This window comes from Dendropsophus ebraccatus, chromosome 5 (assembly GCF_027789765.1).
Source record: "Dendropsophus ebraccatus isolate aDenEbr1 chromosome 5, aDenEbr1.pat, whole genome shotgun sequence".
Lineage (NCBI taxonomy): Eukaryota > Metazoa > Chordata > Amphibia > Anura > Hylidae > Dendropsophus > Dendropsophus ebraccatus.
Genome location: NC_091458.1, coordinates 135,624,328 through 135,638,349, shown reverse-complemented (window position 1 = coordinate 135,638,349; position 14,022 = coordinate 135,624,328). Strand labels below are relative to the sequence as shown.

The 14,022-nt window shown below is 43.6% G+C and overlaps 1 protein-coding gene across 1 annotated transcript in view; it reads right to left on the bottom strand.

The window, feature by feature from the left end:
• Positions 1-14,022, bottom strand: part of LCK (LCK proto-oncogene, Src family tyrosine kinase) — a 30,360-nt gene that overhangs the window by 11,518 nt on the left and 4,820 nt on the right. The window contains exons 2-5 of the mRNA XM_069971344.1: positions 8,957-9,054; positions 6,072-6,147; positions 3,315-3,405; positions 1,447-1,545 (exon numbers count right to left, since the gene is read on the bottom strand). Of these exons, the coding sequence (XP_069827445.1) occupies positions 1,447-1,545; positions 3,315-3,405; positions 6,072-6,147; positions 8,957-9,049 (359 nt within the window). The 5' untranslated portion in view covers positions 9,050-9,054. The remainder of the gene's footprint in view (positions 1-1,446; positions 1,546-3,314; positions 3,406-6,071; positions 6,148-8,956; positions 9,055-14,022) is intronic.

The following is a 14,022-nucleotide window of genomic DNA, read 5'->3' as shown; positions in this document are numbered from 1 at the left end:
GGAACATATGATTCACTTCTGCCTCCACTGCCCCTTATTGACTTATAGAAACTCTTTTTCTTCTTCCATGGACAAAAGACAAATATTATGAACCTTGTTCTAATAAGGAAGTTTAAAAACATAAGGCCGTGTCCCCACATTGCAGTCTCTACATGCAACCGAGACCACATCCCTATGCGGTTACCAATTGCTGTGCAATATTGCCAATAATCCCAACAATATCATAAGGGTCATTGGTGAAGGAATGGTTTCAGCTGAATTCAGGATCTCTGATGTGGGATTTTAGATATGGCTATGTTCACACACAGTATAATAAAAGCAATTTATATTATATATATATGTGTATATATATATATATATATATATATATATATATATATATATATATATAATTTTATTGTATCTAATCGTGCTACATTAAAGTCTATGAAAAATGTCTGTCTCTGCAGACATTTTAAGAAGTGCTCTTTTTCGATACTGATCACATTAGATTAATTAGAATACTGTTCTAGTTTTGGAAACAAAAATTCAAATGTGGGTACAATATCTAAAAGAAGTTAAAGTGAAACTATCAGCAGTTTAGACTAATCTAACCTGCTAATAGTCCCTTACTGCGCCCAGGACGCTGGTGAGGAAGGTATGTGTGTTACCTTCTTCCTTGGCACCTGTCCTGCGCTGTTAGTCAGAGCAATCTTCGCTCCGATGCACTGTTAGGAGCACTGCCGCGTCATCTGGCCCATCCCCTCCATTGATTATCATTAGAAGCAGCAGGCCAATGATGTGGCAGTGCTCCTAACAGTGCACCGGAGTGAAAATTACTCTGACTAACAATGCAGGACTGGCGCCAAGGAGTAAGGTGACACACATACCTTGCTCCTCATTGTCCCAGAAACTGCAAGGGGCTATCGGCAGGTTAGATTTGTGTAACCTGCTGATAGTTCAACTTTATGGCCGTGTTCACACTACGTGAGACACCGGACGTTCTGTGACCCAGCCATGTCACAGAATGGCCGGTGTCATTGAAGTTTATCCCGGACGGTACTGCAATACCTGCCAGATTAACTTAATGTGTGAATTGGAATTCAGGCGCATCCGTGTGCGCCCGCATCCCAATTCACCATAGCACACAGTTGGAAGTGCATCCGGAGCCGCACTCTTTATTGTGTGAGCTGTCAGTGTTGTGCGGCTACTATTCGATCAATAGCAGCCGAACAAAACTGACATGTCAGTTTTTCCTAGGGATCCCAGCCGGAGTGTATACTAAGTTATACACTTTAGCCGGGATTTCCTCTGACTGCAGGGCAACATAACTTTCAATAAATCACGGCCATTGTTGCAAATAGGTAACAACAGCCATGATTAATAGAAAACTTACATTGTGTGAACGTAGCCTAATTTAAGTTCATATCTGAGTGCTTTACTTGGCTGTTCAGTATGAATACTCACTGTTCACATGTATTTCCAGTTATAGATGCAACAAAGTTGTAAGGCACAAGTCCCTCTTGTCCTGTACGCAAGGACTTAGCTTTCCACCACTCTCCATTTCTATATGAGATAAAGTAAATAAAGCTATTATTACAGAGCCGACTAAAACTTGCAGCACACTTGGAGCAAACCCACTATTGCTTGTTTATTAATCTTAAATGGACTTGTCAAACTGTTCCCGTTCTGCCAGATTCCCCGCCGCTGCAGAAGTTGGATGCTGACCTCGGGCGTCCTGTAAAAAATAGATATAGCCATAGCCCGTACTCTGCAGCCGCGGGCAGTCAAATGTTGAGTGTCTGGGTTCGGAGAATGTTGTTTATTCAACTGACTTCCGCATGATATTCTTGTAAGCTACCACTATTGTCATACAGTAAAATGGCGCAGGCTCTAAGTTGACTGCAGGTTTGTCATACTGACTGTGGTTTTGCAAGGCAAGAGAGTAAAAAAGAAAATAAAACCTATAATTATATCCTAAACTAATTTGTATTTTTAGCCACAAAACATGTTTATCAGTTATCATCTATTTTTTTTTATGTTATCAATTCAGTGATAGCTGAGGCTGCAATGTACCACAAAAGAACATCTCAAATCTTCCTAGACATTTGTGGTTATGATTTGGGAAGAGCAGGAGGGATTAAAGGTGTATTCCAGATGAATTTTTTTTTTAATCAACTGGTTTCAGAATGTTATATAGATTTGTAATTTACTTCTATTTAAACATCTCAAGTCTTCCCATACTTAAAGCGTAACTGTCATTTTAGGGCCATTTTTCTGAAAACATTAAATATCAACAGTACAAGCGATTTTAAGAAACTCTGTAATAGGTTTTATGTACTAAAAGAGTTTCCTTCTGTACTGAAAAAGCAATCTCCCAGCCTCCCCCCTCACATCAGATGAAGCAGGATTTCTGTCTCCATTATGTGGCTATGGAGAGGGGAGGGGCTGTTAGGAGTGACTGAGAACGGAGGATTTCTGCAAAGTACAACACCCTGCAATCTTCTCTCAGTAAGTTCATAGATAAGCACTGACCTTTCTGACCCCTGAATTTAGCGTTTTAGGTGCCCAGAGAGTCTACAAACAGCTGACCTTCATGTCGCCTCTTCCTGCTCCCTCATCTCCCTCAGCCCCTCCCCCCTTCATAGGCTTACAATGAAGAGAACAGAGCCCGTCTTCACTGGCTTCTCTGTAATGAAGACGTGTTTGCCTGATAATGCACAGATAAGAAGTCAGGGGGGGAGGCTGGGAGATTGCTTCTTGAGTACAGAAGGCGGCTTTTTTGGCTGATAATAACTATTACAGAGTTTCTTAAAATCGCTTATACTGCTGATTTCTGCAATAAAAAAAAACATGACAGTTACGCTTTAACATGTTAGAAATTGTGTTTTCTTTTCAGTCTGACACTGTGCTCTCTTCTGCCATCTCTGTTCGAGACAGGAACTGTCCAGAGCAGGAGAGGTTTTCTATGGGAATTTGCTACTACACTGGATAGTTTCTGTCTCAAACAGAGGTGGCAGCAGAGAGCACTGTGTCAGACTGGAAAGAAAACACAATTTCCTGCAGGACATACAGCAGCTGATAAGTATGGGGAGACAAGTTTTTTTTTTTTAAATAGAAGTAAATTATAAATCTATATAACTTTCCAAAGCTAGTTAATTTGAAAGAAAAAGATTTTTTCCTGGATAACCCGTTTAACTGCAGTGATGTCTATAAAATGTGGCTATAATCAGAGTTGTCAATTATAAGATTACAGCTGCTTTTTGAATACTGGTTCATTGAATAATAAAAAATGTAACATGAATCAGTTATCTATGTTCAGAGTTTAAACTTACGATTCCAGGATGTACAGCCTTTCTCCAGCCTGAAAGCCAAGATCAACGTCATGCACAGGTATGTAATCATAGAGAGCAATCACCTGTTTATCTGCGCAATAAAGAAATTAATCTATCAATACAGCACAACCAGGGATCAATCAACAGTGGATAGAGGACTGTCAGCTTGCCTTTATATTATATCTTTTTTTATTTTAGGGTTTATACCACTTTGGCTTGCTTAGAAATAAAGCAAAGTACAACAGTACAATCTGTATAAAATGCAACCATAAAAAGCTTATAATGTACTGCATTAAAGTGACTCTGTACCCACAATCTGCCCCCCACAAACCGCTTGTACCGTCAGATAACTGCTTTTAGTCCAAGATCTGTCCTGGGGTTCACTCGGCAGGGGATGCAGTTATTGTCCTAAAAAACAACTTTTAAACTTGCAGCCCTGTGTCAAATTGGCGTGGCCTAAAGTACCTGTGCCCTAGGATTGCACCACCCCTCCTCCCCACCCTCCTCACCATTAGGAATGCTACTGGCAGGATTTTTCCTATTCATCACCTGTGAATACTGCACCTTTCCTGGATTGTTAAGGCACCTGTGCAGTGTTCTGACAAGTGATGAATAGAAAAAAAGCTGCCCAGGGGCATTCCTAATGGTGAAGGGGATGGGGAGGAGGGACGAAGAGGCGGTGCAATCCTAGGGCACGGGTATTCTAGGCTACACCAATTTGACACAGGGCTTGGATTAAAAGCAGCTATCCAAAGGTACAAGCGGTTTGGGGGGGGGGGCAGATTGTGGGTACAGAGTCACTTTTAAGTCTGTGAACACATTGTGAAAAAAATATAGATTTTTTACAGTATGTAAATGTTACTGTAGCACATTATTAAAGGGGTCCTCCAGCAAAAAATATTTTCCTTTCAAATCAACTGGTGTCAGAAAGTTATATAGATTTGTAATTTACTTCTATTAAAAAATCTCAAGTCTTCCAGTACTTATCAGCTGCTTTATGTCATGCAGGGAGTGGTGTATTCTTTTCAGTCTGATACAGTGCTCCCTGCTGCCACCTCTGAAACAGGAACTGTCGAGAGCAGGAGATGTTTTCTGTGGGGATTTGAGAATACACAACTTCTTGCAGGACATACAGCAGCTGATAAGTACTGGAAGACTAGATTTTTTTTTTTTAAATAGAAGTAAATAACCAATCTATATAACTTTCTGAAATCAGCTGATTTGAAAGAAATATTTTCGTCTGAGTACCCCTTTAAATTCTAAATGAAACATCAAAAATATAAATAATGCCAGAAAAAAAGCCAATGTTTTTTTTTGTGTGGCTTTTTTACATCAAGAAAAAAACAAAACACAAAATCTGTGTCTGAAGGAAGCTTTATTCTCCTGTGCAAAGTGTCAAAGAGGCTTTCGCAAGCCCCGGAATTGCACACCTGACTAAGCTTCCACCAGCTGACGGTCAAACAAGCAGGGAATGGATGGGAGATGGATGGGAGGGGCTTGGTTATGCTTTTTTTTGACACTTTGCATAGGAGAATAAAAGTATTTTCCTATGTTAAGGAAGCAGCTGTTTTTGCATAAACCGGCCACGTTTTGGAGGTCAATGACAACCACCAAAAAAAGCAGCATGTAACAAAATGTGGTGGCCCCCATTACTCCCGTTTGCCCACACACATTTTGATCATGTCCTTCCTTATGTCTGTGTTCCTCCAGTCATTTGAAGGCAGCAGACAAAACAAATTGAAAAAAAAATGATTTATGAGCAAAACTTGATTTTTTTTGTCATAAATGATCATTATTTGAAACTGATGAATAATGACGAATGGTCATTATTTGAAACTGATGTCCGTCCAAAAAAATGGCCGTCTAATGGCCAAAAAAAGACGTTATGTGGTCGTAGCCCATGGTTACTCCTAGGCTATTTTCCAACAACGTCTTTTTGGCTGTTTTGTAGCTGTTTTTTGGATGACTGCCATTGGCGCCAAAGTGATGACTGTCAAAAATGTCCATGTAACGGCCAAAAACAGAGGTTGTGGCAGCATAGCCTAAGGCTGTGTTCATGCGTGACATTTTTGTTGCAGTTTTCCCTTACTATGCTATTAGGCTTTGTTCAAACATAGTATTTTGTTAAGAATTTTTTCAACCAAAACTAGGAGTGGGTTGAAATCACAGGAACTGTACAAATCTTTTCATTATAGTTTGCCCGCATCAGAACCCTGCGGCCGAAAGATCATCCGGCCGATACTGCAGTATGCGGGATGATCCGTGCAGAGACTGGCCGTTCTGTGACCCGGCCGGGTCACGGAACTGCCTGTCTCTATACGTAGTGTGAACATAGCCTAATATTAAGGTGTTCTATTAAAATCAGCAGTTTTTTTGTGCCTGAAACAAAGAACATGACCATTATTTCAGGCCGTATTTCTCCAAATATGGATGTATTTTGCCCTTATTTTTATGTTGTGTGATCATAGGGTAATATAATACCAAACTACATCTGTAAAATTGAGGGTTTTTTTTTTTACCATATAATGATGTGCTCTATTGAAGTCTACGGCCATCAGTGCAGTTTTTTTCACCTGATTACACAATGTTTTATGTTGACGGCCATAAAACATTAAAAGGTAACTAAAAGTAGGTTAGAAGACTCTAACCTGCTGTTACGTTTAGATTTATTGGGACAATAAAAAAATGGCTGCAAAGATATACATAGTCTTTGTAGTGTGTAGAGCAAAGTCAAGTTCACACTATTAGTTTACTTACCGTGCACTGGAGAAGTGGGAGGAATGTCACATATATATGAAACCAGTGGGTCCTGTATATCATATTGCATGATCATCTGAGAGGGCAACAAAAGGAAGAAATGACTAACCACACTTGGATATCTGTTTTTGTGCCCTAGTTTTATCCATATAAAAGTATATTTACCTAGGGTGCTGCCTAAAAGGAGTAAGCCTGTTGATTTACAAAGAGGATGGGGCATGTACTCTATGAACGTGTTAGTGGCTGGGCAATAAAAGATATTTTTGCCCTGTAAGTTAACTTTTTTTCTCCAGTTTATAGCAAAGAAGAGATGCATACTTAATATGCAGGGTAAGGTTAAAAGGGAACATGTAGCATCCGCAGGTGTATGACAGGATTTGCTCCAAAAGCGAATGGAAACCGCTTGAAAGTGATGGTGGTAATCAACCTGCAGTTGATTGGCCATATACAAACAACATGTAATCTACTGTGGCAACGCGTTTCGGCCTATAAATGCAAACAAGCTTTTCTCAAGCACTCAAGTGTAAAGGGGTTATGCCACAACAAAAAGTTATTCTTAAAGGGGTTGTCCGGGAAGAATGGATAATGAGTAGGGATGGTCCGAACCTGCCGAGGTTCGGGTTCGTATGAACCCGAACGCTCGGCAGCAGATTCCCGCTGTCTGCCTGCTCCGTGGAGCGGGCGGATACAGCGGGAGTAACGCCTGGAAAACTGGGATACAGCCTATGACTGTGGCTGTATCCCAGTTTTCCAGGCGGTCCTCCCGCTGGATCCGCCCGCTCCACGGAGCGGGCAGACAGCGGGAATCATTACCGAGGGTTCGGGTTCGTATGAACCCGAACCGAACTCAGTTCGGACCATCCCTAATAATGAGCTATGCTTCTGGGGCTGCAAGGGACCCAATATATACTTACCTGTCATGCAGCTGCCAGTTCTCGGGCTGCCCGCATCTCTAATATTGAGCTATGCTTCTGGGGCTGCAAGGGACCCAATATATACTTACCTGTCATGCAGCTGCCAGTTCTCGGGCTGCCCGCTTCGCTGTCAGCATTTTGAAAACATATGACGTGCTGCTGAAAATAAACACTCAGCATAGAGATTATGCTGAACGACCATTTCCTGTTGGAACCATGTAAGCGAACGTTTTCAAAATGCTTATAGGGGTGGAGAGCGGGACAGGTAAGTATACATTCTTTAAAGGAACAACTACTGCATATCAGTTTGTAGGTTCTCAGGCCCAGTTTACACCTTGGTCACACAGTGTGATTATATGTTTACCACTAACAACATTTTGACAAAACTGAACCACACTAAACTTAACTGAGAAATCTGGCAGCTTGTAATGGGGCAAGTGTTCATATAAATAGTTGTTATGTCCTTTTTAAGAAAAGTGTTAAAAATTTTTTAAATCTTAGCATTAAATTAAAATCTGTGTATGCTGTAATGCTGTAATGTTGTGTAATTTAGTACTGGGCAACGGGGATGGTAGTTTCCCTGGCTGCAAGTTTACAGAAATGCTAGTGTCATAGTAGGCCTAAGATCCTGATGCTGAGGAAGGTGTGAGTGTTGTGACACCAGGAGCACCTCTGCCATGAGGCCGCTTAAAGTCATAGACTCAGCCCCTCCCTTGCTATACAAAGGGGGTTGGCAGGACCGGCAGCAACACCCAGTGAATCGGGCCCACTTGGCCATCAGGTGTCTGGTTCTTTAACTGTGAGCAATTACAGTTAAATGATGCAGCCCATCATTGACAGAGCAAGGAGCTATTGGCTCCCCGCTCTGCAAATAACTCCTGTGGCTACAGGCAGCATTCTTTCTCCAGCTACAAGAGGCTGCTCCCTCCCCCAGCGCTCCAGTGCATGAGGGACGTCGCTCCTGTATAGTGACCCGATTGAGTTGCCAACCTGCATGTAAGTGAGCCAAGCACAGATATTAAGACTAGTCAAAGGGGAACCCTTGGATAGAAAGTGAAGTAAGGTTTCACATTCAGCAGTCTTTTTTGGAAAGCTGCCACTGCAAGTTTTTTTTAACCAAAGCCAGAAATGGATCCAACAGGGAGCAGAAGTATAAGTCCTGTTATAATCCACGTTCCTTCTCAATCCACTCCTGGCTTTGCAAATCACTAAAGCCAAAACTACCTGTGTTAGAATACAATATCTAAAACTTAGCGGTTATTGATATCAGTCAAAAGCTCAAAAACACTCTGAAATAAAAAATACATACAAATGAAGCCTGGTACTCTTATCCAAATTCCGTGAATTTCATACAGGTTGGGATGGGGTTAATATCATTACGGTAAGAGAAGTGCCCACTATCCACAACAAACCCCTCCTCTCTCCCTGCCCTTTGGGGCACCCAACCCTGACAAGGGCTTGCCCCAACCACAGTGCCGCTGCCTTCTTGGATGATATGTAAAGGGACCAAAATAATTATAAGATAGGGGAGAAAAAAAAACAAAAAAATCTGGGGGTGGGGGGAGAGGACAGGATGCTGCGGGGGATGCGGTCCGGGGGAGAGGGCAGGCGGGAGATGTTGCGTGCGGCGGGGGATGAGGTCTGGCGAGGAGAGGACAGGATGGGGATGCTGCGAGAGGTGGAAAAGAGGGCAGGCGGGGGATGCTGCGCGCGGCGGGGGATGAGGGTCGGGGGGGGGAGAGAGGACAGGATGAGGATGCTGCAGGAGGTGGGGCAGAGGGCAGGCGGGGGATGCTGCGGGCTGTGGGGGATAAGGTCCACACCCTTAGGCCATGTCTCTCTTGGGTGATGGGCCCCAACTGCCATGAAGCCCCGCCTAGGTGACACTGTCAACTGATGAAGTGATTTTAGAGCAGAAAGAAGATGCAGACAAGTGTTATACAACTATTATTTGTGAGTTTATATACTAACCTGTTTTTTTTCTCGAGGAAGATGGCAGTTTTCACACACATCAAAGTTTTCCATCCATTCCTCATCATACTCAGAGCTGCATGCACACCCCATTGTACCTGCAGACATGAAGACATTTCAAGTAAATATAACATCTAAGATGGATCATTTGTATATTTAACATAGTTGCTGTCAAAATTATTCATTTATTTCCAACCTCACAAACTTTTAGCTCATTGCAAAAAAAAAAAGAAAAAAAAGATTGGTATTGCTGAACACAACTAATGTAATGTGTTTTCTCAAACTTCAACCCAAGTGGGTTTGTTCTTATCACCAGTGGCATAGACCATGCCACAGCTTTGGGGCCCGTGCTCTTAGGGGGCCCCTGGCCCTTTAATGTTCACAGTTAAATACTGCAATGTTCTGAATGACAGAGCAAAAAGTCATTGGCTTCCTGCCTTGCCCGTCTCTCTTGTGACTGGAAGCAGCATTGCACCTCCAGCCACAAGAGCACAGGATTCATGGGGCCCTGTACAAGTTTTTATGCTATGGGGCACCATGAATCCTAGCTGCTCCCCTGGTTTCTATGTTTCATAGCCTCCATTTCACTAATATTCTTGGGTTTGTGTGCTGCCTTCTTCAGAGCCCACCGAAAACTTTTAGGTGATGGTGATGGCTACTCCAGAATCTTCCAGGACTTCTTCTAAGGTATGCTTGAGATCATTGTCTGGTCAATGTCCAATGACATTCTTCAGCTTCTTTAGAGAAAGCTACTCCTAGGATTTCCTGATACCAGATTTAGTTTATCTTGACCTTCCAGTGCCAGAGGAAGGAAATCAGCCCAAGAACATCACCCAGCGATCACCTATGCTTCACGTCATTGCAGTTTTGTTCATCACTTTAAAAACGATAATCAGAAAACTTCTGTGGTTTATTTATATGGGTTAGAGTGTACTGGAGCTGACTTTTCCTTTTTTTGCTATCTTTTTGAGCAAGTCAATGATCTCTTCTCCTAACTTTATGGACCGTTCTCTTGACTTCAGGGTGCTCTTACACAGTGCAGTTGTACAGTTTTCAGCTAACAGGTGATGTGATACATGCATACATACAGTTATTGCCAAAACACAGTTCAACTGAAACTATACAAGGCCAAGAGAAACTTAGAAGGCACTCCTGGAGTTTTCATCTGTACCTGGTTTTGTCTTTTAGGGTGCCTTCACACCTACCGACTTGCAGCGTTAATAACGTATGTAAATCTGCCGGCCGCTTAACCCCTTCTGATGCCGGCCGCCTCCCGCTCCGCTCTGTATACAGAGCGGGAGAGCAGTATGCCGGGAGAGAGCAGTACGCCGGGAATATATACAGAGCTGGAGCGGGAGGCAGGCGGCATCAGAAGGGGTTAAGCGGGCAGCAGATATACATACACGCAGCGGTCGTTCAGACCACTGCGTGTATGTAATGACAGCGATCTGCCAGGACCTAGCCGACTTGCAGCGTTATTAACGCTGCGAGTCGGTAGGTGTGAAGGCACCCTTAGGCTATGTTCACACACTGTATTTTTTTATTTTATTTCCAGCCGTTGTGCATCAAAAGCAATGCAATTTTCACTGCAACAACAGCTGATGTTTGACACTAAAAACAATGGCCATTGTTTTTTGAGTGCCAAACAATAGTCTTTGTTCATGCATGTGTGAACATAGTCTTTGTCTATGTTCCTACACAGTATTTTTGCTCAGTAGTTTGCAACCAAAACCAGGAGTGGATTGAAAACACAGAAAGCCTATGTTCACACACTGTTGAAGTTGAGTGGATGGCTGCCATTTAATGGCAAATAACGGCCATTATCTTTGAAGTTCACCCGACCAGATGAACGTAATTTCTTTTGAATTCCCAATTAACCATAGCAGACAATATTAAGTACGGCTGGAGCTGTACTTTACATTGTCTGCACAGTCAATTTCGTGCGGCCGCTATTCAGTGAGTAGCAGCTGCACAAAATTGACATGTCAGTTTTCTGTGCAGCCGCATGGAATACTGGCCGGAGTGTATATAGTGGGATGTCCACTTTATAGTAAAATTGTGCAGTGTACAGTATTAGTAAGTTTACTCACTGTATATACGGACATCAGCTCCCTGAGTACCTCATAGAGCTAAAATCAGACTCCGCTCCTCCAGGCTGTACTGTCCTGCTCTGTGGTGAGTCTGTCCATAGGATGGCCAACATGGAGAAGCATGTGACCATGCTCAGCCCCCCCCCCCCCCCCCAGTGTCCACCATTGAACCTAAATATGCCTATGAAGGACACTGGGGGGGGGGCATGGTCACAAGCTCCTCCATGTCAGCCATCTTATGGACAGACTCACTACAGAGCAGGGCAGCCCAGCCTGGAGGAGGGGAGTCTGATGTTAGCTCTATGAGGTACACAGGGAGCAGCTGTCAGTATATACAGTGAGTACAGTTACTAATACTGGACACTGATCAATTTTACTATAAAGTGGCCAATCCCTTTAACACAGAATGATCAGAGATTTCAATCAACAAGTTACAAGTTATACTGAATCTTTTCCCATAAAGATCTGCTCAGTTCCTCCTGTTCTATAACATGATGGTGATAGATTAGATAGCATTGTCTTGGTGACAGGTTCCCTTTAAACCTGGTAATGTTTATCACATGGCAAAGTTGACACAGTCAATTTATACACAATTGCAGAACCCACATAATCAGTTACTTTCTATGTAATTATGTAGACAAAGAAATGTTAGAAAAATGCAGATGTGGGAATAGGCTGTGTTTTTGCAGTTTTTCTCTGTGTAACAATAATTAGAAACTGAGGCTGCGTTCACACCTTGCAGTTTCATTGCAGTACTGCATTATTTCTGTAACAGCGCTGCAGTACCACTGTCATATGTCATATCTCCTGTCTTCATATACAGCTCAGCAGCTCCTTTATAGCATTGTCATGACACAATATATAAGACGTATATAAAAACAATGTTGTAAGATGTCACACTATATAAAAAAATGGATAACTAACAGTAAAATACAAATGCTCTTCATAGCTGGCCAACACAGACCATTTGTTAGAGAGGTAGATGTTCACTTTTACTGATTACATACATCTAACAAATATTTTAGAGTTTGTGGTTTCCTTCCTATCACTTTCTGAGGTCTGACATGATATGTCCTCTACAAGTGTTAATGGGTCATTTAAAGAGGTTATTCAATATTAGAAAAAAACATGGCTTTTAGAAACACCACTCTGTGGGGTGTGGGTTTTGCAGCTCAGTTCTATTGAAATGAATGGAGCCAATTTGTAATACCACATACAACCTGAGGACAGGAGTGGGGATGTTTTTGAAAGAAAGTAATTATGCTTTTCTATTCCTAGACAATCACTTTTGTTCTGGCTTTCCAATCACAACAACAGATTTTGCTCTTATGTATAAGCATAGCTCCCAACTGTCCCAGATTCCGCGGGACAGTCCCGTTTTCGGGGTGCTGTCCCGCAGTCCCGGAACGGCACCCAGTGTCCCGCATTATATGTGGCCCCACCGAAAAAAACAATAAACCAGTAACTCACCTGTCCGCCGGTCCCAGCAGCTCCTCTCCCGGCAGAGCACGCACTCCTGTCATCCTCCAGGGCGGGCAGCGGGGTATACAGACACTGACTGTACCGGAAGTGACCTGCAGCCTCAATCATGAATTACTTCCGGCACAGTCAGTGTCTGTATACCCGCTGCCCGCCCCGGAGGATGACGGGAGGGCACGCTCTGCCGGGAGAGGAGCTGCTGGGACCGGCGGAAAGGTAAGTTACTGGTTTATTGTTTTTCTGGTCGGGCCACACAAATGTGAGGATTGGCTACTATGTGGGGCGCTATATGGGGGCTTGGCTACTATATGGGGGGGATTAGCTACTATATGGGGTGACTAGCTACTATATGGGGGGATTAGCTACTATATGGGGGGATTGGCTACTATGTGGGCACTATATGGGGGATTGGATTATATGTGGGGCACTATATTGGGGCATTGGCTACTATGTGGGGCACTATATGGGGGCATTGGCTACTATGTGGGGCATATATGGGGGCATTGGCTACTATGTGGGCACTATATGGGGCATTGGCTACTATGTGGGGCACTATATGGGGGATTGGCTACTATGTGGGGCACTATATGGGGGAACGGCTACTATGTGGGGCATATATGGGGGCATTGGCTATTATGTTGGGCACTATATGGGGATTGGCTACTATGTGGGGCACTATATGGGGATTGGCTACTATGTGGGGCACTATATGGGGGGATTAACTACTATGTGGGGCACTATATGGGGATTGGCTACTATGTGGGGCACTATATGGGGGGATTGGCTACTATGTGGGGCACTATATGGGGATTGGCTACTATGTGGGGCACTATATGGGGGCATTGGCTACTATGTGGGGCACTATATGGGGCATTGGCTATTATGTGGGGCACTATATGGGGGCATTGGATACTATGTGGGGCACTATAATGGGGGATTGGATACTATATAGGGTATTTTTGGAGGGATTGGATACTGTATAGGGCACTATTCAGTCAGCAGCATGTGGTGACTGTAGGGGAGTGGCTATGGAGGGTCGCTATGGGGGCGTGGCTATGGAGGCACCCTATGGGGGCGTGGCTATGGAGGGTCGCTATGGGTGTGTGGCTATGGGGACCGTGGCGCACATGTCCCTCTTTGCAAAAGTTTTGAGGTATGGTATAAGGGTCCTGATACACATTAAGGCTATGTTCACACTACGTAAAAGTACGGCCGCCGTTGTTGCCGTACACGCTCCGGCCGGGATCCCATATGCCGCCGCAAACAACTGACATGTCAGTTTTCTGCGGCCGGAATTCAGTGAATTCCGGCAGCAGAAAGCCCTGTCAGTTCACACAGTGAGTTCACTGTGCGCTATGGGAAGCTCTGATGCGGGCGCGCGCTGATGCGCCCGCATCAGAGCTCTGCGGCCGAATGATCACTTAAGTACCGTCCGGGGTGATTCGGCCAGAGACCGGCCGTTCCGTGGCCAGGGTCACGGAACGGCCGTTCTCTTAC